Source organism: Ceratotherium simum, chromosome 11 (genome assembly GCF_057802395.1).
Source record: "Ceratotherium simum simum isolate JZ-2026a chromosome 11, ASM5780239v1, whole genome shotgun sequence".
NCBI lineage: Eukaryota > Metazoa > Chordata > Mammalia > Perissodactyla > Rhinocerotidae > Ceratotherium > Ceratotherium simum.
In genome coordinates this window covers 55,367,080-55,393,074 of record NC_141910.1, presented here as the reverse complement: position 1 = coordinate 55,393,074, position 25,995 = coordinate 55,367,080, and the positions used below count along the sequence as shown (strand labels likewise).

At 49.9% G+C, this 25,995-nt stretch overlaps 1 protein-coding gene across 7 annotated transcripts in view; it reads left to right on the top strand.

The window, feature by feature from the left end:
* The window catches only part of EFR3B (EFR3 homolog B), an 87,535-nt gene that overhangs the window by 48,210 nt on the left and 13,330 nt on the right, over positions 1 to 25,995 (top strand). For 5 of the 7 annotated variants that reach the window (XM_087437057.1, XM_087437059.1, XM_087437062.1 and 2 more), the window contains 12 exons: positions 10,904 to 11,025; positions 15,255 to 15,404; positions 16,667 to 16,801; positions 17,283 to 17,361; positions 18,137 to 18,272; positions 18,532 to 18,693; positions 19,528 to 19,639; positions 20,032 to 20,083; positions 21,883 to 22,055; positions 22,573 to 22,648; positions 23,139 to 23,300; positions 24,783 to 24,914. In XM_087437057.1, coding sequence (XP_087293183.1) covers positions 10,904 to 11,025; positions 15,255 to 15,404; positions 16,667 to 16,801; positions 17,283 to 17,361; positions 18,137 to 18,272; positions 18,532 to 18,693; positions 19,528 to 19,639; positions 20,032 to 20,083; positions 21,883 to 22,055; positions 22,573 to 22,648; positions 23,139 to 23,300; positions 24,783 to 24,914 — 1,491 coding nt within the window. The remainder of the gene's footprint in view (positions 1 to 10,903; positions 11,026 to 15,254; positions 15,405 to 16,666; positions 16,802 to 17,282; positions 17,362 to 18,136; positions 18,273 to 18,531; positions 18,694 to 19,527; positions 19,640 to 20,031; positions 20,084 to 21,882; positions 22,056 to 22,572; positions 22,649 to 23,138; positions 23,301 to 24,782; positions 24,915 to 25,995) is intronic. The other 2 variants (XM_087437061.1, XM_087437060.1) reach the window with 2 other exon arrangements.

Sequence of the window (25,995 nt, the reverse complement as noted above, 5' to 3'; positions counted from 1 at the left end):
CAGCATGCTAGTGCTTGATGGAATCTTAGAGAGTCTAGCCTACGTGTTTCTACTGGTTTTTATGGGGATTTGAGGCTTTGTGGGGGCAACGGGGGACTGCAAGAGGAGAAACAGAGGACTCGATGGAAGCTTGCAACATTTCATTTGGATAAAGAGTTTTGCTGCCAGGGAAATGAAAGAAAGACAAGGAAGGAGGGTAAAAGAGAAAGAAAGAGAAAGGAAAAAGAAGAAGAAAACCATTGAGCTGATCTATTACCCTCATTTTGCTGGATTTCTTTGCCTAAAAATGGAGACCCAGAGAAGTCAAATAGCTTGTCTGTGCTCGCACAGCTAGAGCATTGGCTTTTGCTGCCAATTTCTTCAGCCCTGTGCCGTGTAGTCTCCCCTCACTGGGCCCCACCCAATGTGGGGGCCTTTCCCCAGAGCCAGCCATGGCTCCAGACTCCCTGTGGGCCAGGCTCACTCTGTCACTTCTCGGTGAGAAGCTGAGAAAAACCTTCACCCTGAGGCTTTTCCCTCAGACCTGGTTTTGCTGCCTTAATTGGCTTAGAACAAATCTCCTTTTGCAGAGCGTCTCTTCAGAAACCCTACCCCTTCAAGGTCCCACACCTGACTGATGACAGAGTCTCCTGGAGAGCTTTAGAAATCTACGGATTCCCAGGTCTCAGCCAGACCCACTGATCAGCATCTCTGGAGGGGGTACCTGGGGGTCTACGTTTTAGTTTCCCCTGTGATACTAGCAGCAGCTTTGGGGACCACTGACCCACTGCAGTCTTAAACCTATGCAGGGTTCCTTCTCTCCCTTCCTTCCTTCCTTCCTTCCTTCCTTCTTTCCTTCCTTCCTTCCTTCCTTCCTTCCCTCCTCCCTCCCTCCCTCCCTCCCTCCCTTTCTCCTTCCTTCCCTCCTTCTTTCTCTCTCTTGTTTTCTCTTACCCTCCCTCCCTCTCTCCTTCCCTCTTTCTTTCTCTTCCTCTTTTTTTCTTTCCTCATCCCTCATGGATATTCATCCATCTTGGGCTTGATCACCCCAAGGATGAAGCTGTGCTAAGACTTGTCACAAAATCCAAATTTTCTAATAGCATTCCTGCACATTACATGGAATAAAATATAATTTTAAAAACTGAAGTGACACTTTCAAGCCCTTAATGAGAATATCTGAGCTTTGAATGATGATGAGGGACCAGGAAAATCAGGAGAAGATAGGGAGCCAGGGCCAGCTAAGCTCGCTTTCTTGGGCAGGGATTTACTTCTACACACCTGCCTTGTTGCATGATGGCTCCAAATGCATGTCTTGGGGACAGTGCAGTGACCATGTGTCCTAATCTTTTGAGATCACTCGCTAATGATAAACTGAAAATATTAAAGCTAAGAATGCCAGGGTCCTCTACATAAACAATGTGATATATTAACCTACTCTCAATAGTAAAATCTTATGAAAGGTAATGGATTTAAAGTTTGCACTTTCAACCCTACCTCACAACATGTGCAAAGATTAACTAAAAATAGTTCAAAGACCTAAATACAAGAGCTAAAACTATAAAATTCTTCAAAGGAACTATAAGGGTATATATCTTTATGACCTTGAATTTGGCAATGGATTCTTAGATACAGCATCAAAAGCAAAAGCAACAAAAGAAAAAAATAGATAAACTGGGCTTCATCAAAATTAAAAACTTTTGTACATCAAAGGACACGATCAAGAAAGTGAAAAGACAACCCAGAGAATGGGAGAAAATATTTACAAATCAAAACTCTGATAAGAATCCAGTAACCAGAACATATGAAAAACTCTTACAACTCAACAACAAAAAGACAACCTAATTTAAAAATGGGCAAAGGACTTGAATAGACTTTTCTCCAAAGAAGACATACAAATGGCCAACAAGCACATGAAAAGATGCTCAACGTCACTAATCATTAAGGAAATGCAAATCAAAACCACAATGAGACACCATTCACACCAACTAGGATGGCTATGAAAAACGACCTATAAAATGAAAAGTGTTGGTGACGGTGTGTAGAAATTGGAACCCTCATATATTGCTGGTGGAAATGTAAAATGGTGTAGGTACTGTGGAAAACAGTTTAGTGGTTCCTCGAAAAGTTAAACATATAGAATTACCATATGACTCAGCAATTCTTCTTAGGTATATACCCAAAAGAATTGAAAACAGTTACTCAAACAGATACTTGTACACAAATGTTCATGGCAGCATTATTCATAATAGCCAAAAGGTGGAATAACCCAGAAGGTCATATATTGTATGATTCCATTTATATCCAGAGATATCCAGAATGGGTAAGTCCATAGAGACAGAAAGCAGATTGTGTTTGCCAGAGGCTAGGGGAGAGAGGAATGGAAAGTGACTGATTAATGGGTACAGGGTTTCCTTTTGGGATGAGGAAAATGCTTTCGTTGCAGAACATTGTGAATGTATTAAATGCCACTGAATTGTACACTTTAAAAGGGTTAATTTTATGTTTTGTAAATTTTGGCTGAATTTTTAAAAACTGCACTTCTAGCTCTGAGTGAGACGAAGTCAATGGCACACAGGCATTTGTGTTTTTACTGCACCACAACCTTAAGTCAAGCACGCTCTGAGGTGGTGTGAAAGGGAGTCACTCAGCTGCTGCAGGGAAGGGTGGCTTCCTCCAGCATGTCGCAGGGATGCGGGATCCTGGAGCTCTTTTCTTCCTGCAAAACAGAAAGGCTGTGCCTCGCCCAGTGCTCTGTCCTTCCCTCTTATTCTCTCGCTCCCCCTGTACCTCATCCAGATCTCACCTCCCTAGATGCCTTCCTTTCTCTCAGGTTCAGCTCCCACTGGGGCTCCCTTTCCTGGCCTCCCTCCTGGACCCAGTGGGAACCACATTCTTTGTCCTCCTGTCTTAGCCTCCCTGCCGCAGCCCCACTCTGCCTTCTCCACTCCAGGGGCCCAGCTGAAACCACCTCAGAAAACCACACGATGTGCGGGGTGGGCCTCTACAAATACATGCTTTACAATTGTATTGGGGTTTTCAGGGCAGCCCCTTAGTCCGTTCTTTGACCACCACCCTCTCTCACCTTTCAGTGGTCACTACAAACCTTCTGTTTTCACCTCAAGTCCCTTCCCAAATCTGCTTCTTCAGCCTCAGAGGTGGCCTTGCCTTCTCTGCCCACGGAGGAGATAAGAGCCGTCAGCTGGGATTCCCTCAACTCTCTGCCTCCACTTTCTTCTCTCCTAAAGGTTCCCATCTCCTCAGGAACCTTCCTACATCCGTTATTTCTCCCTCTGTGTCTTCATCCTTTTCCTTTCTCTCGTTCCTTCTCTCAGTCTGAACATAAGTTCAAACTTCTTCCAGTGTAAAAATAAATAAACAAAAAAATAAAAAATTACATTCTATGTGACCACAAAATACTTTTAGCTCACCTGACAGAACTATCATTCCCTGATTTTTTTTGTTTAATATTTAGTCCAAACTCAAATTTCCCTAATAGTCCCCAAATTGTCTTTTATTGCTATGTTTCAAATCAGGATTCAATAAAGATCATGGATTTACTTTATTTTCTAGGTTTCGTATCTCTTAGTCAGTCCCAACCCCTCTCCTGCCCCTCTTTGTTTTTCATGACGTTGACCTTTTGAAGAGATCAGGTCAGTTGCTTTGCAGAATCCCCCACATTCTGGATTTTGATTATTTCCTTGGGTGTCATTTATTTTGCTTTCCTGTCTCCTGTACTTTCTGCAAACAGGAATTAGATCCAAAGGTTTGACCGGATGCATTTAAATACTTTTGGCCGTAATACTTCATGGTAGGTGCAGGGTACTGCATTGAGCGTCACAACATGAGCACAAATGTCTGGTGTCCCACTTTTATGGATGCTAAGTGCCATCCCAGGTTAGGGTGGTGACAGCTGGGTTTCTCCATTGTAAAAGCACATTTTTATATTTGCAATTAGAAGTCTGTGGAAACCATGCAAATAACCTATTCCCCACTCATCTTTCAGCTGATGTTTTTATCTTTGGTGGCAGTTCTCCCTGTTGATTGTATCTTCTTCATATTCCGTTGACTTTCTGGCCCTGTCACCCCAGCTCTTCCCACCTGGCTCATCCTTCTTAGTTTCTGTGGTTGTCTGAATAATGGTCCCCCAAGGATGTCCACATCCTAATCCCTGGAACCTGTGAATGTAACATTACATCACAAAAGGGACTTTGCAGATATGAATAAGTTAAGGATCTTGAGATGGGGAAGATTAGCCTGGATTATCCAGGTGGGCCCGATGTAATCACAAGGATCCTTATAAGAGGGAGGCAGGAGGGTCAGAGTCAGACAGAAAGTGATGTGATGATGGAAGCAGAGGGACAGAGAGAAAGAGATTTGACGATGCTACTATGCTGGCCTTGAAGACAGACGACAGGAGCCATGAGCCAGAGGATGTAGGTGGCTTCTGGAAACTAGAAAAGTCAAGGAAACAGATGCTGCCCTGGAGCCTCCAGAAAGAATGCAGCCCTGCAGACCCATTTTAGACTTCTGATCTTTAGAACTGTAAGATAATAAATTTGTGTTGGTTTAAGCCACTAAATTGTGGTGATTTATTACAGCAGCAATAGGAAAGTGATGCAGCTTCCTTCAGTGATTCTCTTCCTCCACGTGCCCCTGAAATGTCTGTGGCACATTTCATCCAGGGTCGGTGCTCCATCCTCTTCTCCCTCTCTATGCTCCCCCTGGACAATTTCATCAACTCTTGTGGTCTTAACTGTCATCTGTAGACTAGAAATTCTCCCATCTCCAACACAGGTGCAGAAATCAGCACTGTGAAGTGGGTTCCGTGACGGCAGGTCAGGTCAGAACTGCGAGGCCAGCGGACAGTACAGGTCATGCGGTCAGCACCAGCAGATGATGGTCTCAGAGCAGAGGCAGCCGGTGCTTCCCTAGCTCTGTGCTTCCTGAGCGCAGGCCTTGGGGTCCAGCACGTGGGCCTCCTGGGGCCAGAGGGATCACCTTCTTGGGCAGCAGGACTGGGCTTTCCAAAGAGATTTAAAGCCACGCCAGTTTGGCAAAGAATCTTGAAGGAGGGAAGACATAATATGGGTAGACAGGAGGGGCCAGCCCTGTGGTGTAGCGGTTAAGTGCGTGCACTCCGATGCTGGCGGCCCGGGTTCGGATCCCGGTTATGCACCAACTTACCGCTTGTCAGGCCATGCTGTGGCGGCGTCCCAAATAAAGTAGAGGAAGATAGGCATGGATGTTAGCCCAGGGCCAGTCTTCCTCAGCAAAAAGAGGAGGATTGGCATGGATGTTAGCTCAGGGCTGATCTTCCTCACACACACACACACACACACACACACAAAAATATGGGTAGACAGGAGAGGATGTCCTAGGTCTAGGGAATTATGATGCCTTGGCTGGCAGTCAGGAGGTTTGCAGGACAGGATCACGTCACAGTGGGACTGTTTCTCTGGCTTTAGTGAAAACTGCTCCTGGGAGTCTCCATAAACAAGAGCAGTTGGGAGAACGGGGCGGGGGTGCTGAATTCAAAACCATATGGTTTACAAGATCTGCTTTCCAGCTAGGATTTGCCTTAGGGAAGCAAAGAAGCAGCTCCCACTTCCCCTTAGGTAGGTAAACACAGCGAAAGGGCCTGCAGTCCTAGACCCATGAGAGAGTTGGGCTCTCTCTATGCCCAGCGATTTAAACTGTGGCTCTGTTGTTGACGGCAGGAAGTTGTGTGGCTCAGAATGCCCGTCCGTAGGAGGGGGAAAGGCTCATTTCTGCTTGGAGAGGCTCAGCTAGTGCTGAAGTGAGACCAGCCAGGTTAGCTTCCATTTTCCAGCCCAGGGGAGAGCTGGTTTTGCAGTGTCAATATTTGGAGCTCGCGTTCTCTTTATTGACCCAGGCCCTCAGTAACTGTCAGTTTTCACACAATTCTGGCTCCTTCCTGCCTGCACCGGAGGGTTGATGATCTGCCCCAACAAGCTTGACACCCTTTGTTCTGTATAAAGAGCTGAAACTTTGATCTTGAAAGGGTGGCCCTAGCAGGGCCCATGGCCTTTGAAGTGTCACATGTTCAGAATCTTCAGTTTGTTGCTATGGAGACCCTCCCCATCATTGCAGTGCCTTAAAAAAATAAAAAACTCAATTTTATTATTTCACAATCTTGTGCATTAGGCAAGTAGCGTTTTAATAAAAGCCGTTTGTAAGGTATGAGTTAGCAATGGTAGGAGTGAAGCAGACAGGAAGTTCCTGGTGTATCAGGCATTTAAAAAAAACAGTGACCAGGGGGCCGGCCCCATGGCGGAGCAACCGTTAAGCACGCGCGCTCCGCTGCTGGTGGCCCGGGTTCGGATCCCAGGCGCGCACCGATGCACTGCTTGTCAGGCCATGATGTGGCGGCGGCCCATGTAAACTGGAGGAAGACAGGCACAGATGTTAGCCCAGGGCCAGTCTTCCTCAGCAAAAAGAGGAGGAGTGGCATGGATGTTAGCTCAGGGCTGATCTTCCTCACCAAAAAAAAAAAAAAAACAACAGTGACCAGTCATACAGGTAAATGGACCCAGTGAAAACTCAATGGAGTGTTGACAGCAAACCAGAAATGCACTGGGGGAAAGTGAGGTGGCAGCTCTTCACTGTGATGGGCTGGTCATACTAAGCCTACGAGGCAGCTGCTCTTGTTAGCCTCATTTTACAGATGGGGCAACTGAGGCACAGGAAGCTGAAGTAACCTGCCCCAGATCAGCCTCCTACTAAGTGGAGGAGCTGGGATTCAGAAATGCAGTCTGACTCCAGACCCCTTCTCATAATCATCACACTATACTGCCTCTTATAAGAGGGATGAAGGCCTTACTCACTGTAAAACCCTAGAGTCTCAACTCCATCTCAGCCAGGTTTGGGTACATTTCCCAGGTGGAATTCCATAGAGGGTGTAGTCCCTTGACCAGGGTCCCCGTGAAGCACCCCAATTTGATCCTCTGAACCACGATTACCAAAATTTCCATTTTGGCCTCCTCCTCCTGTCAACCCCTGGAAAACTCAGGAGCAGCTTGGGGTGGGCTCTCTAGGAGCTGCCTCCATGGGGACACCGCAGCAAACGCTCCCAGGTCACCTGGGCTGGTGTGACTGTGCTCTCATACTTTCATACTCCAGGAAGGAAAGCTCCTCCTACCAAGCTATCAAACCAAGCGTTCCTAAAGATGCTCAGAGATCCTGGTACTGAAAAGTTGCCTATTTTATTAGCTGGCTCTGGTACCACCATAATGTAATAAACAGGGCAGACACCCTCAGTGTGGGAGGTTTGGGACTGGCATTAAGTGTAGTCTCATCACCTGACCTCATAACAGAGCAAGAATCCTGGCAAACATGGGAATGACTCTGAGCCTAGGCCCAGAGTGGATGGAGCAGACCATAAGTGACCACTGTCACCACACTCGCGCAGTGCTGCTTCCTGAGCATTCCTCAGTGCCAGGCACTGTGCTGGTCACTCTGCATACATCCCCTGATTTAACCCTGGCATAGGTCCTAGTGTCCCCATTTCACAGATGAGAAAACAGTGGCTCAGAAGTTACACAACTTGTCCGTAGTCACAGATGACAAGAGGCAGAGCGAGGAGATGAGCATCTGACTGTGGGCCCAGCAGATGTAGGGGGAGGATAGTCTACTTAAATAGAAGAACCATTATGTCAAAATCGAAATTTGAGAAGACTCAAAACTAAGTTTCTGGGGAAGAAAAGTACAGAAGAGTAAAAATCCAGGGACACAGAAGAAAGTCACAGAAGAGAAGAATGAGGGAGTTTTCCAGTGAGGTTAGCAGCTGTGGCTGGCCTGGTTGGGATAGATTCAGAAGAAACTGCCAGCCCAGCCTAGAAAAAGGCCACCGTGGTTTTAGAGAAGGAATCCCCGTGTATGTTTTCTACCCTGTATTACCTCAGTGGCTGTCATGGAATTTTCAGTTTTTAAAAATTGACTGTAATCTCAATTCTAACCTTACAGCCAGTGGGTCATAGTCGAAATATTGAGCAGCCTGTACAGCACGGATAACGACCAGTCAGAACAGACACTGGGCGTGACTGAGTACTCTGGCCGTGCTCCCTGACTGGCCATCGGTCCTGCTCGTGGCTCCACGGCACTTTGAGGAAGAGGAAAGTCACAGTTGAAAGTGGAGGGGCACTAGATGTCACATTTCACAGAGATCAGGAATCAGTTCGGAGGGCCGGCCCTGTGGCTTAGCGGTTAAATGCGTGTGCTCCGATGCTGGCAGCCCCGGTTCGGATCCCGGGCTCGCCCCGACGCACTGCTTCTCTGGCCATGCTGAGGCCGCGTCCCACATACAGCAACTAGAAGGATGTGCAACTATGACATACAACTATCTACTGGGGCTTTGGGGGAAAAATAAATAAATAAAATTAAAAAAAAAAAAAAAGGAATCAGTTCGGAGAAGCGTCAGTGTCGGGAGAGGGGCTGAAGGGGAAGAAAGGGGCCAGGTTGCCTGTCATTGATCCTGCCATTTTTGTCAAGTGTGGACCTCAGACTGTCCCACCGGAGTTTCCCGGGACCTCGTTAAAAGGGAAATCCTGGCCTCGTCCGTGACTGACGCAGCATGTCTGGGGCTGGTGGCAGAAATCTGCGTGGTTACCACGCCCCCTTGACTCTGTTGTATTGTAGCGTTTGGAAACTAGCACCCTCGCCCCTCCAGCCCCCTTAATAAGCTCAAACTAAGGTCCCCAACACCCCACTCCACCCCACCCTGGCCCCGGCTTCTTCATCTTCTGCTTGTTCCCTGACAATATCCACACACCCCCCTCCCATTCCCAAAGCAACTCTCCTGGGTTGTTTGGCCTGAGGCGCCACAGGAAGCAGGGAGCAGGGATAAAGGCAGGAGAAGGTTTTCAGGGCACAGCTCCTGCACAGAGCCCTGCAGTGGAGGCCCAGACAGTTGAGACCTGGGTTACTCCTGCAGGACCCTGGGCAATTACTTCACATGTGTGGGTCTCTGTCTCTTTGTCTGTACAATGAGCATAATAAAATCTCTCTAACTTAGAGTCATTTTAAGACATAAAAGAGATGATGTATGTAAAATGCTTGGGATAGTATCTGACTTACAGAAGCTTCTAAACATTCATTGCTATTAGCCTGCAAACTCACAAGCCAGCGAACGTGAAGTTTGGGCATCATTCTCCTGACACATTTGAGTCTGCGCAGTCACTAAATGTGAGGGACAGTCTTTGACTGTTTCTCCCTCTTAATTACTAGCCTCATTCTTTTTAGTCTTGTTTTAATTATTCTAAAATACGTGCACTCTTGCATACATACAAGTAGTCTTATTTTAAGCTGCCTCATCATATTTGAAGTAGATACAGTATAAGTTAAAACATTAAGAACCTGAATGAGTGAAGACTGGGCCGCTTATTTCACACATGGGAAAACCAAAACGTAAGAGAAGTTAAACCTCAAAGGTCACACCGCCAGTTACAGATAGATCTGCAGTTAGAACCCCTTTTGCTGACTGTCCCCTTTGAGTGGACAGGCACCCCGACCAAGCCAGGCTTCAGCTGTGGGGAGTGCAGCCGGGGAACATTCTGTCGGTGGTCGGGAGCAGCAGTGCACCCAAATTTAGCTTCAGCCAAACTTCGCTTCAGCCTAAGTCTGTGTTCTAGCCTTTGGGGGCTTAGGAAGTTCACATAGCCAAAGGCCGACTTTATCGTTGTTTCTGGAACTCCTGAACTCACGTCTAATCAATGATCCTGTGATCACATGGATTGCCACTGTGCCACTTCTGCATAACCACATCGATAAGGCAAGCAATGTCATTTGAATTTATTGCTAATATCAGAATATTTGCTTCCAAATATATGTATGCATTTTAGATGTAACTTGGAAGGAAAGATCTCTTTTATCTGCTTTGCATGTCGAGATTCTATTAGTCCGCAGAAAATAAATGTATATTTATCATTGCAAGAATAAACCGCTACAATAATTAATGATGTTTGTGGTAGTTGCTAATTTTCATTCAGAAAAAGTTATTAACAATTTTTAAATAAATAGGGAAATAGATTGACAATTGATACTGAATATTATGAGTGTGCACTAACGAGATAATTTTAGAAATATAGTATATCCTTTCTGAGCCAACAAATGTTTTATAAAAAATAATAATACAAGGCAGAGTAGTGGAGAATAGATTTTATAGTAAGTCTAATCTTTTTAGAGTTGTTTGTAGTACTAAATTTATAACATTAAACAAAATAACCTATGAGAATTATATTTCACTTTTAGTAATTTAACTCCACTTAGTCGGTGATTCTTGCTTCTCTGTGGGACTCAGTTGAAATTAAGCCCCCATTGAGAATTGTAAATGGGCAGCATAGTGACGACAGAAGGAATCCAGCAGCTGAGAATGCTGAGCAAGACTTACTGAACTGAAATGGCAAACATGAAAAATTTACTCAAATTTTTAAGAATAAAACGTAATTACATTCTTAAATTTCACATTTGTTCTGGTTTTCCAGAATGCATTCTAGGATGGTGCTATATGCTCTGCCCTTGGCTTTCGCTCAATTTCCGTGTTTTCCTAACAGCCTGTCAGCCTGTGTGTGTTTGGTGCAGCTCTGGATGTGAAAGGGAGCAGGGCTTCCGTGAGTCCCCTTCATTTTCTCCTCCCTTCTATCCTCTGCGCACCCAGCAGGAAGGGCTGAGAAGGCCCATGGGGTCCAGTCTGTGTAGACAGGAAAGATGAGCAGGATTTGGAACTCAGATCTCCTGAGTGTGCTCTGGGAGGCGGACCAGAGCTGGGTCCTGGGATGCGTGGCTGGGATGTGTATGTCCCGTGGCTTTGCTATGGCAGGGGATCTGGGGACACCAAGTCCCAGAGCCCAAAGGTGAGGAGCACAGCGAGTCACCTCTCATATGCGTTTCTCTCTCTCTCCCCGGATAGTTTGTGAAGTTCGCCAACATTGAGGAGGACACCCCATCCTACCATCGGAGCTATGACTTCTTTGTGTCCCGCTTCAGTGAAATGTGCCACTCTGGCCACGATGACTTGGAAATCAAGACTAAGTGAGTCTAGGGGAAGGTGAGGGGGCTGCGCAGCTAATGACAGAAGCATCCATGGGTCTTATGGAGCTCCCAGCCCACGTTGCATGTCTGATTCCATTGGCGTTTACCTCTGCTTTGACGTTGCTGGGGCGGAAAGAACACCTGGTGGGACTTAGGTGAGGCTCCCACATGTGCTTTCTAAAGGAAGAGCCTCTGGAGGCAGAAAACAGGGCGAGGTGTAAGGTAATGGTCCTGTGAGCCGAATTTGAAAGCCACACACACCCATGCTCTCTTTTCTCCCGAAGTACATGCATTTATACACCCCAGAAACACACCCACTCACCATTATCCATCAAAATATACACCCACCAATAAAAAGCCAAAGTTCTCACATTGGCTGATCCCTGCTGCCCTCCTGACTTCATCTCCCCCTACTCATTCCCCTCCAGCCACACAGGCCTCCTTGCAGCTCCACAAACACGCCAGGATCATTCCTGCCACAGGGCTTTTGCTTGGTCTCTTCCTGTGCCTGGAATGCTTCCTCTGTGGATCTGCATAGCTCACTCCTTCACCTCCTTCAAGCCTTTGCTCAAATGTCCGCTTGTCAACGATGCCTTCTCCTGAACATTCCCACACACCTACACCCCACCTCCCTCTCCCTGCTCTGTTTCTCCCCCCATAGCACTCATTCCCTTCAACCACGTTTCGTAATTTACTTACTATGTTTCTTATTCATTGTCGTCTCTCCCCACTAGAATGTAAGCTCTGTGAGGGCAGGAATCATCGTCTTGTCCACTATGCTAAATGGAGCTAAAACAGTGCCTGGAGAGAGTAGGCACTCAATAAATATTTGTTGAGTGAATGAATGAATGAATAAATGCTTTCAGATAAACATCTTGAATTACAGAATACACCTTTACACACATACTCAAACTTATAAAAATACTTAACTCACAGAAATACACTCATCGACGTAGAAATAAAACCCCTCAAATAAAATCACAAAGAAATGTACACAAACATCTGCTGACACAGATGAAGCCAGACGCCCGGTGCCGGACTGACGAAGCAGTAAGTAGGTGAGGAGGCAGTAAATAGGAGTTTGTGCCCAGCATGGTCCTTGGAGCTATAAGGTGCGAAAGGATTAGAAGTAGGTCCCTGCCTGCAAGGAGTGTGTTATCAACTTGGGGAGGCCATATGAAACCAGAGAGTGTGTTCAAAGGGAAAAAGGAAGGACGGAGGGAGACGAGAGGAGGGCGAAGCTCTCCATAGCAACCAGAGCTGCGGGAGGAGTTGGAGGAGGAAGAGGCTGGGGCTGAAGCTGTCGTATGGCCAGGGTGCCCACTGTTGACCCGTCCTCCACTGGTTTGTTCCGGAACTCAGCTGATGGCTCCTTCCTTCATCACATCAGCACCTCAGAGGGGCCCTGAGTGCCACGTTTTGTGCAACAGCAGAGTCAGGGAGCCCTGTGTGCCCCTAACAACAGCTTGCTCGCCGCAGCTGATGGTCTGGGTTGGAGGAACAGGAAGTGATCCCTCCATCCCCCAGGTCACCGGTTCCCAAAGGTCCCCAGCCTGTGGAACGACTCTGGGGCAGGTGTCCGTGTGACTGGTCGGCAGTGTCCCGGCCTCCCCAGTCTCCCATCCCCTGAACCAGTCATGGGCTCCCTGGGGCTCTGCTGCCCCAGTGCCTCTGATGAGGGCACTGGGGGCCACAGGAGGAAGGAGCCCCTTGTCCTCTCCCCAGCAGTGGCTCCCACAGTAGCCACCTCACTCCAAAATGGCTCTGAAGAGACAGAGGGGCTGGAGCAGTTGGGGCCCGTCCAGAAGCAGGTGTTGGGGAAGGTGCAGGTCTGTAACCAGGTGTGGCTGTAACAGGTGCTGAGGACTCAGGCAGTGCTAAGCCTTCAGGAGGGGGAGCAGAGAGGACACTCCTCGTGCTGCTACACATACACACAAAATCACACCTGCACAGTCACACACACACACACACACACAGAGTCCACAGTGGGAGGCAGAGAAGCGCCGAAGCGGGCATGGTCGGACTGCGTTCTGACAGCGTCGCAAGTGTACGTCGGGAGGAGGTTTGCTGAGGTTTGCTCAGCCGGGCGGTGCTGTTAGCCCCACGACTGGCACTTGCCGTCCATGAAAGGAAGGCCTGCCGGGGTGCCAGGGTGAGAGGAGTCTCTTCCTCAGTCAGCCTTCCTCTTGTTGTGTCTCTCTTCCAGAACCTCCCTGCTCCCCTTTGCCCTGAGATCTCCCCATTGTTCATTCACAGCCTTTGCAGAGCTCAGAGCCTCTTTCCAAGAACTACTCTTGGGTCTTATAAATAGGAGTGTGTGTATGTTTGTGTGTGTGTGTGTGTGTGTGTGTGCAGTCCCCTGGGGTTCAGAGACTTCCCAGGTCACTTGCACATGTTTAGGCCTCCACTGAGCCCGTTACAAGCAGCAGTTAGAGGAGCAGGCCTCTCCCCAGGCCTGATCTTTCAGAATTTATTTTGAAAGGGTCAGTCAGCTCTACAATGAAATGTGTACGTATGTGGAAGGTAGTCTGGGGAGATGGAAGGAATGAGGAACACTCAATTCACATCTACACCTAAGGAAGCCCTGGGTAGAAAATTTCCCACCCCCTGGGCCTGGTTTCTTGCCAGCCAGGGTCTCTTGGGTGGGACATGTGAGTCCAGTGTGTTGGAATATATTTCTATTGTGCATTAGGGAGTGCCTTTTAACCTGGAGCCAAGAATAGTGAGTGGAACAGTGTTCCAGTTACTTCGTGCTCAAGTCTGGACAGCCTCTGGCTCAGGGTCTTGACCAGGGGTCAGGACCAGAGCAGCTGAGTATTTCCCCAGGGAATCCTGGCCCATTGTCCCAGCCCTAAATGGTCCTGGGCCAGGGTATCCTGGTGCTGTTAGGCGTCTCCCACCACCCAGTTTGGGTCACCAGGTGAGGCCCAGGGTTACCCTGGTAACCACACTTAAAACTGAAGCTGAAAATACAAATGGCAACTAAATATTTAGAAAGACTGCTCAGCTCCAACAATCATCAAAAGGACAGGAATTGAAATAGCTACAAGATGTGAGGATCCTTCTGAGCCATAAAATTAGAACAGATGTTTAAAATGAGATCCCCAGTGCTGATGCAGGAACCATGAGAATGGCATTCTCCGGCGGCCTGCGCATTGGGCGCAGGGAGAGTAATTTGGCAATACTGGGAGCCTTTCGTCTCTTACCTTTTGATTCCACTCGTGGAATGACTTGAAATGAAATCAAATATTTTATAGGGTGACGTCCATCATAGCATTATTATAGTAGCAAAAAATTTAGAAACAACTTAAATGACCAATAGGAGACTAGTTTAGAAAGTTCTTATGACAGTACATCATGCATGTTTATGAAGATTTAATGATATAGGAAAATGCTTATGATAGAATTTTGTGGGGAAAAAAACCAAAATAAATTACATATGCTTGGTTCTTAATTCTGTTATATATTATGCACAGAAGAAAGGAAACACCAAAATGCCAGTAATGGTTATCTTTGGTGATGGTAGGGCTAAATCTTCTTGACACTTTTCTATAAGTATTATGTATTATTTTATAATCAGAAAAAAAGTTTGATTAAAAACAGAAAAGAAGGAACTTCAGGCTGAAATACATGTCCAGTAAAGAGGCCCCCCTCCTGCAGAGACCTTGGATTAGCACAGTGGGAACACAGAGGGTGTGAAAGGGTCTGCTCTGTGCTGTTACTCCGTTTCCCCTCTGGTTTCTCAGCCAGCTTAGCCCCAGCCGAAACCCCTTTGTGCCCGGAGAGCCTGTCAGCTCTGTGCCTCTCCTTCCAGATGCCCTCCTTCTGTAAATTGCTCATAGCCCTGGATGCTGCCTCACCAGTTCTTGGCAGCATTTTGAGCTTTTATATCTCGGCCTCAAGCTGGAACAAACCCAGCTGGGTACTAAAGAGGAGGGGCCTGGAACAACTGGCACCCTAGGGATGAAGCCCAGGTGGCACTGGGGCAAGGGCAGTCTGGGAATCTCTGACTCCAGCCAGAAGACACGGCTTCCTGTGCTCACATCCACCCGCACAAGGAGCCGGCCGGCCTGGAGGCCAGCTCATGTGGAGTAGACAGTGGGCTCCATCTGCCTTTTGGTGGACGAATGCATCCCTAGCCCCGGCACCAGGCTCCTCTCCTCGCCACAGCAGCTGGACCTCTCAGGGCCTGAGGGCTTCATGGCCCCATTTCGCCCTTTGCCTTACAGAATCCGAATGTCGGGCATCAAAGGTCTGCAGGGGGTGGTGAGGAAGACGGTGAATGACGAACTGCAGGCCAATATCTGGGACCCGCAGCACATGGACAAGATCGTCCCATCACTGCTTTTCAACCTGCAGCACGTGGAGGAGGCAGAGAGGTAACGGAGGGGGGAGCTCGGACAGCAGACACCTGCAGCCCTCCCAGGCTGCCTTCCCCCACTGCTTGGGAACCACATGGCTGGGGCTGGTTGGCAAAACCCAGCTCCAAGGCCAGAGATCTTGGCTTTCATGGCTTGTTCTGCAGTGAGTCCAAGGCTGGCTCCCTAGGAGCCTTGGGTCTGGACTTCTGCCAGCCCGCTGTGCCCCTGAAGGTCTGCGTTCATGGAGGAAGGACAGTAGGGGTGCTGGGCTCCCTGGGGCTAAGTGTGGGCTGGTAAGAACACAAAGAACCAGGGGTCGGCTTACCTCTGTCCCTCTGGAAGCAGCAGGCCAAGGAAGTTTTAAAATGCCTTTTGTGGCTCCAGTCACTGAGGACTTTCCCTCCCTGACCTTCCTTCCTCCCTCACTTCCTAATGGTATTTCAGGCCCTTGAAACATGCCTGCTTGATCAGCCAGCAGCCACTTGACACAAGTTGTAGACATTGGGTTTTAATCTGGGAGCTCCCTAGACGTGGGATTCTGCCCCTCACTCTTCCTGGGATGGAGGGAAAGGTTCATGTTGCTGTCCACCTTGACTGTGCAGGACGCTGGTTGCAGATGCTCGGTTCTCCACTTTCTGTGGGTTGAGCCTGTGCTGCTCCAGACAGGCGGGGGAAGTAAGTGTGCCCTCTGGTGGCTGTTCCTGGAATAGCACCTACTGACAAGCTCAGGCGATAGTCTATGGTGGTCTCAGGGCTGGGAGTCCTGGGCTCCTTCTTCTCTCCAGCTCTGGGCCCACTCCCTGTGACTCAGTGGTACCTGAATCAGACCTGAGCCCACCACCATGCCTTTCCTTTTTCTCTCTCTCTTTTTCCTCTCCCTCCTCTCTCCCACTTTCTTTTGCTTTCTCCTACTTTGTCTGCCTTCCACTCTTCATATCCCATCTCTTTTCTTCCAAAGCCTTGGGGCCATGGAGACACTCATGGTCTGTCCCTCACCAGGCCCTTGGGGCTCAGGGTATCTGTCCTTCCCACAGAGACACATCAGGTCCATCCTTACAGATTTCCAGAAAAAGCACTTTATCCCTTCTCCCACAATCTTCCTCCGCTCTGGGCTTCTTCACAGGGATGTCTCCCCTGTGACCTAGTGCAGCCTACCGCAAATTCCTGCCTGTCCTACTGTCACCATTTGCATGAATGAAGCGCAGAAACCCAGGTGTTCATAAAGCCTGACTCCCAGCTTTGCATTCCGTCCTTCACCACATGGCTGTGTGTTTCCACAGCCGCTCTCCCTCACCCCTCCAAGCGCCAGAGAAGGAAAAGGAGAACCCAGCAGAGCTGGCTGAGAGGTGCCTTCGGGAACTGCTGGGCCGGGCTGCCTTTGGCAACATCAAAAACGCCATCAAGCCTGTTCTCATGTGAGTGTCCCCGCCCACAGCCTTTAGCTTTGAACTGTCTCAGGTCCTGGCATCTCCTTGCTGACTCTGGAGAAGGGAAGGAGGTGTTACGGTTGTGGGGCTGGGGCCAAGTCGGTCCCTTCTCTGTGCCTGTGTTCCCTGCATTATGACAACAAAAGCTACCACACACAGCCAAGTGCAGTGTTCAGGAGAGGAGTTGATAGGAGAGCCCCCGAAGCTGAAGGAAGGTGCCCGATTCATTCCTGAGTCCACAGCTACAGAGCCCTGTTCCTTGACCTCCCTCCAACCCCAGGGCTGGGACTGCCCTGGGTCCCTCATGCTTCCCTCCTTTCGGCTGCACCTGTAAGCCCCTCCTCGCTGACCTGGGAGCCATGCGAGGGGCTGGGTCTCTCGGGAGCTGTCATTCTCCACCAAGCCTCTCTCTCCTCCCTAACATCACTTTGCATTTCACAGCCATTCCCCCATATTTTCTCCCTCACAGCCATCTGGATAACCATTCTCTCTGGGAACCCAAGGTGTTCGCCATCCGCTGCTTTAAGATCATCATGTACTCAATTCAGGTACAGTGGCTCCCCTGGTCCAGCTTGTCCCCCTGGCCAAGGACACCTCCAGGAGCAGGCCAGTGCACTTACAGAGAAAGCCAGCTGTCCTCGGTGACTTCTCCTAAGCCCCTAGTTGTCTAAACCAGTGCTGCTTAACCTGCCGGTGGAGGACCAGTTTAGTTTTATTTCCAATACGTCACAGACCAATACTTTATAAAACACAATTAAAAAGAATTCCTAGAAAAAGTAAATGAAAAACTCATGCAAAACACAAACCACAGACCACGCTTGGCTGCCATGGCATTGTCAAATTGCTTACTAAACACCGACTCTCAATTTCCATACTTACCTCAATGTAAATGGGTATCAGACAGATCTTGAATTGGCACCAGACCACGGGCCACACTTTGAGCCGCCCTGGACTCAACCATGTGGCTTCTCGTGGCCCTTACCAATAAGACCTGGAAGCTGGGAAAAAATGAAAAGGAAGACAATATTTTAAAATTGACTTTCGACCCATTTGAAGTGAAAGAACCCAGGAAAATGTGGAAATCAAGATCTTCATGGGATTTGGCTCTACTCCTTGTTGGACCAAAGGGGGCGGGGCTCAGGAAAAGGAACCGGGGTGTCTGGGCGCCCCCTCCAGTGCCCACTGGCCTTGGACCTCACTTTCGTCCCCGTCCCCTCCCCACCTCTCCCCGCCCCGGGCTTTGGGTCTCAGTTGAGGGCTGCCCTTGCTTCGAGGCCACGTGGGGGTTGCTGTTTGGGGACCAGCACATCTTCCTCCCCCCAGCCGCAGCACTCCCACCTGGTTATCCAGCAGCTCCTGAGCCACCTGGACGCCAACAGCCGCAGCGCGGCCACGGTGCGGGCGGGCATCGTGGAGGTCCTGTCGGAAGCTGCCGTCATCGCCGCCACCGGCTCTGTGGGTAAGGGGGCCCTGAGGGAAGGAGCGAGGCTGGAACCCCCCAGGACAAAGAACTGCCCTAAGCGGGAGGCTGCCTCCTCTTCCAGGAAAGGACAAGGGACCATAGGGAGGTGTCGGGAGGAGAAATCGGCCGGGAAGGTCGGGGCAGAGGAAGCCCCTGGCTGGAAGTGGGCCTGGGCTTGCGGGGCGACGCAGGGCAGGGAAGAATGGACGAGGGGTGCCAGCCCTGGATTTCGGGTCTCCCACCCCGCTGCGCTCAGGGCCCACGGTGCTGGAGATGTTCAACACCCTGCTGAGGCAGCTGCGGCTCAGCATCGACTACGCCCTGACCGGGAGCTACGACGGGGCCGTCAGCCTGGGCACCAAGATCATCAAGGAGCACGAAGAGTGCATGTTCCAGGAGGCCGTCATCAAGACCATAGGTGGGCCCAGGGAGGGGCGGGGCCCGGCCGGGGCGGGGGGTAGGGGGGACGGACCCCACAAGGACGCCAGTCCAGGGGGTTGTAGGATTGTCATTGGCTTATATCGTGTTATTCACGGACTTCGGGGAAGTGGAGTCAGACCACGGCACGCACCGCTCACGGACTGGCCTGGGTGGGGCCTGAGTGAGAGCTCAGAACAATCTCCGTGGGTTTGTCAGCCTGGACTTCAGATCCAAGTCTAAGAGAGGCAAACTCTTCCTGCACCCTAGTCCCCATCAGGCCTGCCTGATGCTTCCACCTTTGAGCTATTGGAGGGGAGGTGGGGAGTGAGGAAGAGAAAAGGAAGGAAAGAGGGAGAAAGCCGTGGAGAAAATGAATAGGCACATGGACGTGGATGAGAAGGATAAAGCCACTCACAAGCATGTTGGGGCTCATCACTTTCAGAGCCATCCTGTCCCAGCCGTTCGGGCTTTCCCTCAGCTCTGAGAAGGAGGCAGGGCAGGAAGGATCCCCAGTTCACAGAGGAAGCCACTGGGGTTCACGGAGGTGTGACTTACACCCGCAGAGCAGTGCTGAAAGATCCTAGAGGGGCGCGGGGCTGCTGCCCTCGCCACAGGGCCCTGCATTCTCCATCCAGAGACCTAACCACAGCCTCAGGAGTAACCAGTGAGGGAAGCGGAGCCTGGAGAGTCCTCTAGGTTTCTCCCTCTGGGTCTTAACTGTATCCCTAGAGAAGAAGCCCGCACTCTCCTCAGTAGTTTGCTCGGCTGAAGGGCTGAGCTGAGAGAGCCCAGGAGCCCTTGGCCTCACCTGGGCCCTCCCTCTCCCCCGCAGGCTCCTTTGCCAGCACATTGCCCATTTATCAGCGCTCAGAGGTGATACTCTTCATCATGAGCAAGGTGCCACTGCCTTCCCTGCATCACCCCATGGAGACGGGGAGGACGGGGTGAGTCCACTGTGCCTACTGCCCCCTCTTCTCTCCCAGCCCAGATTCCACCCCAGCTTCCCTTCCCCATATTTTTCAGCTCTCTCCCTTCTCCTCCTTAACTTTCCTGGTTCTGTCCTCACTCCTCTCATTCTACTTTCAAATCCCTCAGCAGCCTTCAGTGGGGCTCATGGATCCCACAACAATTCCTCAGGCTGCCCCACCAATAACTTCTCCCACCGTGAGGGGAGCCATTAATTCCCTGGTCTGCATCCTGGCTCTGGAAGTCTCTGTCTAGATAACCCAACAAGATAAGCCTCATGGAGAATCTAACCATGAAGGAGAAATGGGCTGACAAGTGTGGCGTCTCTGCCCTTTTCACCCTCCTGAGCATTTGTGTCTCTGCTCTACAGGGAGAATAGGAACCGGCTGACCCAGATTATGCTGCTGAAGTCCCTCCTGCAGGTGAGTCTCTCCTGCCCCATTCCTGCTCTGCCTCTGCAAGAGGCAGCTCCTTCCAAGGGACCGAGAGAGAAGGCTACCACATACAGTCGTGCAGGTTGCACACTGCACAACTATGCCCAGCCAAAGGGGTGAGTAGGGGGCTGAAATCCAGCCTGTGTTCCGCTCACTAGCCAGGCTGGGCCCCCACAGAGCTGGGTCATCCAGAGCAGGCAGGGCATCTGTTTCTAATTTTCACAAAGGTTCCTTATCAGCTGCTGATAGCCTTGTCACTCAAACATCATCTGTGTATTGAGATGTGGTCTATTGGCTCCTGCCCTTTTCCCTCCATGTACCTCCCTGTTTCCTACTTGGCACTTGTGCCCACCTCAGTCCCCCAGCCACCATCTTTCCCTGCATCAGTGTTTTACATTCCTCTTCTTTACATCTTCTCAGCTGTCCCTGGAGCCTAGATTCATTGTTCTCAAACGCCAGTCCCACAACCAACTCTTAAAATACATAGATTCCCTAGAGATTTTGAGCCATCATCTGAGTGGGGTCCTGGAATCTGTATTTGTAACAAACCCCCCAGGTATTCTTATGCGCAGCCCTGGCCTAAACTCTGGACATCTCACAACTAAACTATTCTCGTAGTTGCTCTTATCTCCATTTCTCCTCACCTATCATAAATACAACCACAGGAAGAATTTTCTAGAAGTGCTGTTCCCCATGTGGTGCTTCTTGTTAAAGAGTAGATCTTAGTTTCCAATTTACATCCATCCAGATTTCAAAGTTCTCAGACTGAAGTTGGAAGGTCCCTAACCCCGTTTCCCTCCCTAGAGCCCCCATTCACCCCTCGGCCCCTGTCTCAGTCATGCCAGTCTGCACAGCCCCCACTCCCACTCATGTCTTCTCTTCCCTTCCCCAGCCCACGCCTTTCATGTCTCTCTATTTTCATAAAGGCTGTTGGTGCTGACACTGCCGACATCTGGGTACCTCCTTGGTCTATGTACTCCTGCCATTTCTTTGCTGAGTTTATCCTCATTAATTTGTATGCGGCATCTTAACAAGGTGACAGTTTGGGACGCACTCAGATACATCCTCCTTCAGTGAACGTTGATGTTTACTATTGATGCTACCAGGCTCTGCTAGATCCTCAAGGGCCTGCTGAATCATCAAAGGCATTGTTTGGCAATATGGACTTAACAGTAAATATGTTTTGCTGCTTTTGACTGCTTTGACAACATCACATACGATGTGTCTCTTTATGCCTACTGGCCTGGATCAGAAGACCCCCATTATGACCATGCCAGAAGAGATGTAACCAAATGCTGTGTGTGCTCTTGGGCTGTTGCCGTGTGTGTGGTTCCGATTCCTCAGCCCGGCTGTAAGTTCTTCCGCTGTCTCTCCATTTCTTTGTGACTGTCCATACTCTTAATGAAGCCTTGTGTTCACAGTGAGTGCTGTTCATTGGTGCCCTGATGGGCTGGAACATTGGGTTGAGAGGCTCCCTGGCTCCTGCTCCCCTCTAGTGCTCACCCCTTGCTTGCTTTTAACAACTTAATGTCCCTGCACACTGCCCTCATCCACCCACAAGTCTGCTGAGCTGAGCTGAGCAAGTTGTCCAGTTAGATGTTGGAGTGTTCAAAACAGTTGGCTAAGGCATCCAGAACCTAGGGTGGAGGATAGGGAGAGCTGGACTGGGAGATGTCTAGAGAGGATGGGTGCTTCACACCCAGCTTCTGGGGGCTGCTCCTCCTTCTCCTTGCTGTACCTGAGAGGGCCAGCGTTCCTGAGCACGGCCATTCTGGGCTCCCTTTCAGGTATCTACAGGTTTCCAGTGCAACAACATGATGTCAGCCCTGCCTAGCAACTTCCTTGACCGCCTTCTCTCCACCGCCCTCATGGAGGATGCAGAGATCCGTCTCTTCGTTCTAGAGATTCTCATCAGTTTCATTGATCGTCATGGCAACCGCCACAAGTTCTCTACCATCAGGTGGGGTCTCCCCTCCAGGAGAAGACTCCCAGTAGGGCCTCAGATCCAGGTGGAAGGACAACTCAGATATTCAGTGAGACTCCCTAGGGAGCTGATCACGGAGGCTGACCGCAGCGTCCTGCAAGGGGAGGAGAGACTGAAAGGGCGCTTGTGCCTGGGGGAGCAGGGGCTGGGTTGGAGATTTGGGAGATAAAGAGCAGGTACTACAGGGAGTTTTCAGGTGGGGAGGAAGGGAGGGAATGCAGGGTTATCAGTAGAGACTGGGGGATTTGAGAGGAAGAAAGGGAGGAAGAGAATAATCTGGATCAGTATTTAAGAAAAAGGGACAGGAGAAAGTGGGCAGGACGTAGAGGTTGAGAACTTGGGAGGCAGTGGAGATGGGGCTAAGAAGCAGGGCTGGAGGAGCCCTGAGACGCTTGGGTACAACTAACGACATTGGGATAAAGCCCCGTGACACCATGTGAGCTCTCACTGGCCTCACACAAGGGCTAAGGCAGCCCCTCGTGTCCCCTCTTAGTACCCTCAGTGACATCTCTGTCCTGAAGCTGAAAGTGGACAAGTGCTCCCGACAGGACACCGTCTTCATGAAGAAGGTTAGCAAGCGTGACCTCAAGACACAGTGAACCCCGAGTTGGCCAGGCCCTGTGGACCCTGACCTTCCAGCCCCCAAGTCACTGCTGACCACTGCCCCCCGAGCCTGCCTCCTCCCTCTTTGACTGTGCTTAGTCAGATCGCCAGCCAACCCCTCTGGGGAGTCAAGCCCCCAGAGTCATACTCATCGCTGAGGCCAGAGTGAGGACCACCCCGGTGAGCCAGTCCAGGGCCACTGACTGTGTTCTCCTAAAACTAGATTTGGGCAGCACTTTTGTTACTGGTTTCACTGGACCCACCCTTCTCTAAACATGCACTCCTGCACGTGTTTGCTTCCACTGGGGTCTGCTGTAAAGGCATCCTCTCCCTGAGGGTGGAGGTGGGGTACACACAGCTGTCCCACCCCCTTCAGATGGGTCTTCCCTTTCTCTTTGCCCCTCCTGTCCCCACCCCGGCCACCATGGCTTGCCCCCCCCCTTACCCCATCCCCAGCACTCCCAGCAGCTCTACAGACACATCTACCTGAGCTGTAAGGAGGAAACGAACATGCAGAAGCACTATGAGGCGCTCTACGGCTTGCTGGCGCTCATCAGCATCGAGCTGGCCAACGAGGAGGTGGTGGTGGACCTGATCCGCCTGGTGCTGGCTGTTCAGGTGGGGCCTGGTGTGGGCGGGACATTGGGCTGGGATCAGGGGAGGGAGCCTGTTTTGGGCAAGCACTAATGAGAGTGCGAGTAGCAGCTGCTCACCAATTGTTTTGGAGCCCAGGACTATTGCACCCTTGGTTGGCCATTCCTCCATGAAGACCACAAACCATGGTCCTGTTTGGGGAACCACCAAAGAATACTTAATTCATGGCTTCAGCCCATCCTCAGGCTAAAGGAGACCCAGGGAACAGGGTCTTGCAAAAACAACCCTTAGCCTCTAGTATTTCAGGTCTCTCACAAGGTCTGAATGAGACTCCAAGGATGACCCAGAGGATGCTTGTGAGCCCAGAGTGATCCCGAAACAAACCTGTTTGTCTAAAGATTGTCTGGTTCCCAAACCTAGCTGTGTTTCAGAACCACCTTAAGCACTTATTAAAAATACATCTTCCCAGTTCTATCCCCGAGCCTGGGGGCCTGGAGGTTCCACAAGCCACCCTCGTGACTCTCAGGTAGCCAGTGTGGCACTACCTAGGGCGTTAGATACTCGCGGTCTGCCTGGGTGGAATTGTATTGCCAAAGACGCTGGGAATTGGGGTGGGTCCTTCAGACCTCAAGGACCAGGGTCTCCAGGGTCCTGAAGCTGGGTGGGCATCAGATCCTGAATTGTGGCAAACCTGGGAAGTCAGTGGTGGAGAGTCTTAGGCTGTCTCCTTGACACTGCTAACCCCTGCAGGGCCCACCCAGATACTACGATTGTCTTCATTCTGGAATTTGAGATTCCTTTGTGTCCTCCCAGTCCCCTAGCTCTCTCTCAGCATTTTCACAGTTTAACATATGAGCCCAGCTTAGCAAACCCGTCCACTCCTGTGAGAATCATCCGAGGTCTGTAGTGAAGGACAAAGCATCCTAGAGGTGGGATTAATGATGAGGGTGTGGACAGTCCAGGTCACTAAAGCTGGAACTGCAAAGTGGGGAACTGAGGTCATCGCCTCTCTACTCAAGTATTGATGAGCCTCCAGCTCACAGATTGTTCTAGGGATGATTCACTTCCACTTTCATGAGGATGACTTCTGTCTCCTAGAAAGTTATGGGGCAAATGCTGAAAAAGGCTTGGTCTAGAGAAGTGGGTTATCTCTAAGGAAGGTTGGGAGAGTTTGGGTGGAGGGTGGGGCACCAGTATAATTTGTAGATTAAAAACTCCAAAGGCGGGGCCGGCCCGGTGGCGTAGTGGTTAAGTTCGAGCGCTCTGCTTCGGCAGCCTGGGGTTCGCAGGTTTGGATCCTGGGTGCGGACCGATGCACCGCTTGTCAAGCCATGCTGTGGCAGTGTTACATATAAAGTAGAGGAAGATGGGCATGGATGTTAGCCCAGGGCCAATGTTCCTCAGCAAAAAGAGGAGGATTGGCAGTGGATATTAGCTCAGGGCTAATCTTTCTCACCAAAAAACAAACAAACAAAAACCTTCAAAGGCCCCTCTGTGTTGCCACAGGACGTGGCCCAGGTCAATGAAGAGAACTTGCCTGTGTATAACCGCTGTGCCCTCTACGCTCTGGGCGCGGCCTACCTGAACCTCATCAGCCAGCTCACGACAGTGCCTGCCTTCTGCCAGCACATCCGTGAGGTTGGTGACCTCGGGACCCTGAGAGCTCAGGAGGCCCTCGACTTGGGGTTTCCCCAGAATGACTTTTCCTTAATTGCATGAGCCCTGTGCTTAGTCTAGACATTGAAGAAAGGGTTGAAATAAGAACTAGTACCAGTGAGAAGTTACTAGAGGCGGCTGTGTGACATGGCATAGCAGGGTGGGGTCAGGCATGGACAGTATCCTATACCCCTTCCCAACCTGCTACCTGCCCCCCTCTACTTCCTGCCCCACACAGAACCGCACCTACCCACCCACACCCCTCAGGTCATGTGGGACTAAAGCTAAAATTTTAAAAAAGTTTTTGTTATTAAACTTTCCTATATCACAAAGCAGTGTGAGAACAGTGAATATCCGTATAGCTGTCATTCAGATTAAACAGTTAGGAAGATCTTTCCACATTTGCTTCATCTATCTCCTTTTCTTTTTTTTTCCTTTGCTGAAATATTTTAAAACAAATCTCATCTATCAGATCATTTCACACCTACATATATCAGTATACATGTCTAAAAAAATATGGACGCCTTCCTACATCATCACCATGCCATCAACGTATCTAATTAAATTATCAATAATGCCTTGGTATTACCTAATACCCAGTCTGTAACCAAATGTTCTCAGTTGTCACAAAAGACGTTTTAAAACATACTGAAGTACTTGTAGGTGGAATGATATGATGACTAGGATTAACTTTAAAATACACTAGCCAAGCAAAATAAAGCAAAACAAGAAATCCCAGGCCTCACCTGGCCTGGGGGATGGGAGAGGCTGTTGTATCACTGTGCCAGGACATTCTCAGCCTCTGGGCTGGTGAGGGAGTGCAGGAAAGGCAATGCTCAGACATCCTCTTCGTTGAAATAGTAGCGTCATCGCTTACTCACCTCCTGCACGTCCTCGCATGCCAACTATCCTCCCTCTTCTCATCATCTTAATAACTTTCACCTTTCTTGTCAAAAATTTGCAAAGGATGCTCAGGGACACTCAACATGTCACTGTCCATCAGAATGTTTTTGCAATGCACCTGGGATTGGGGAATGCTGTGACCTATGCTCCCTTTTTCGTG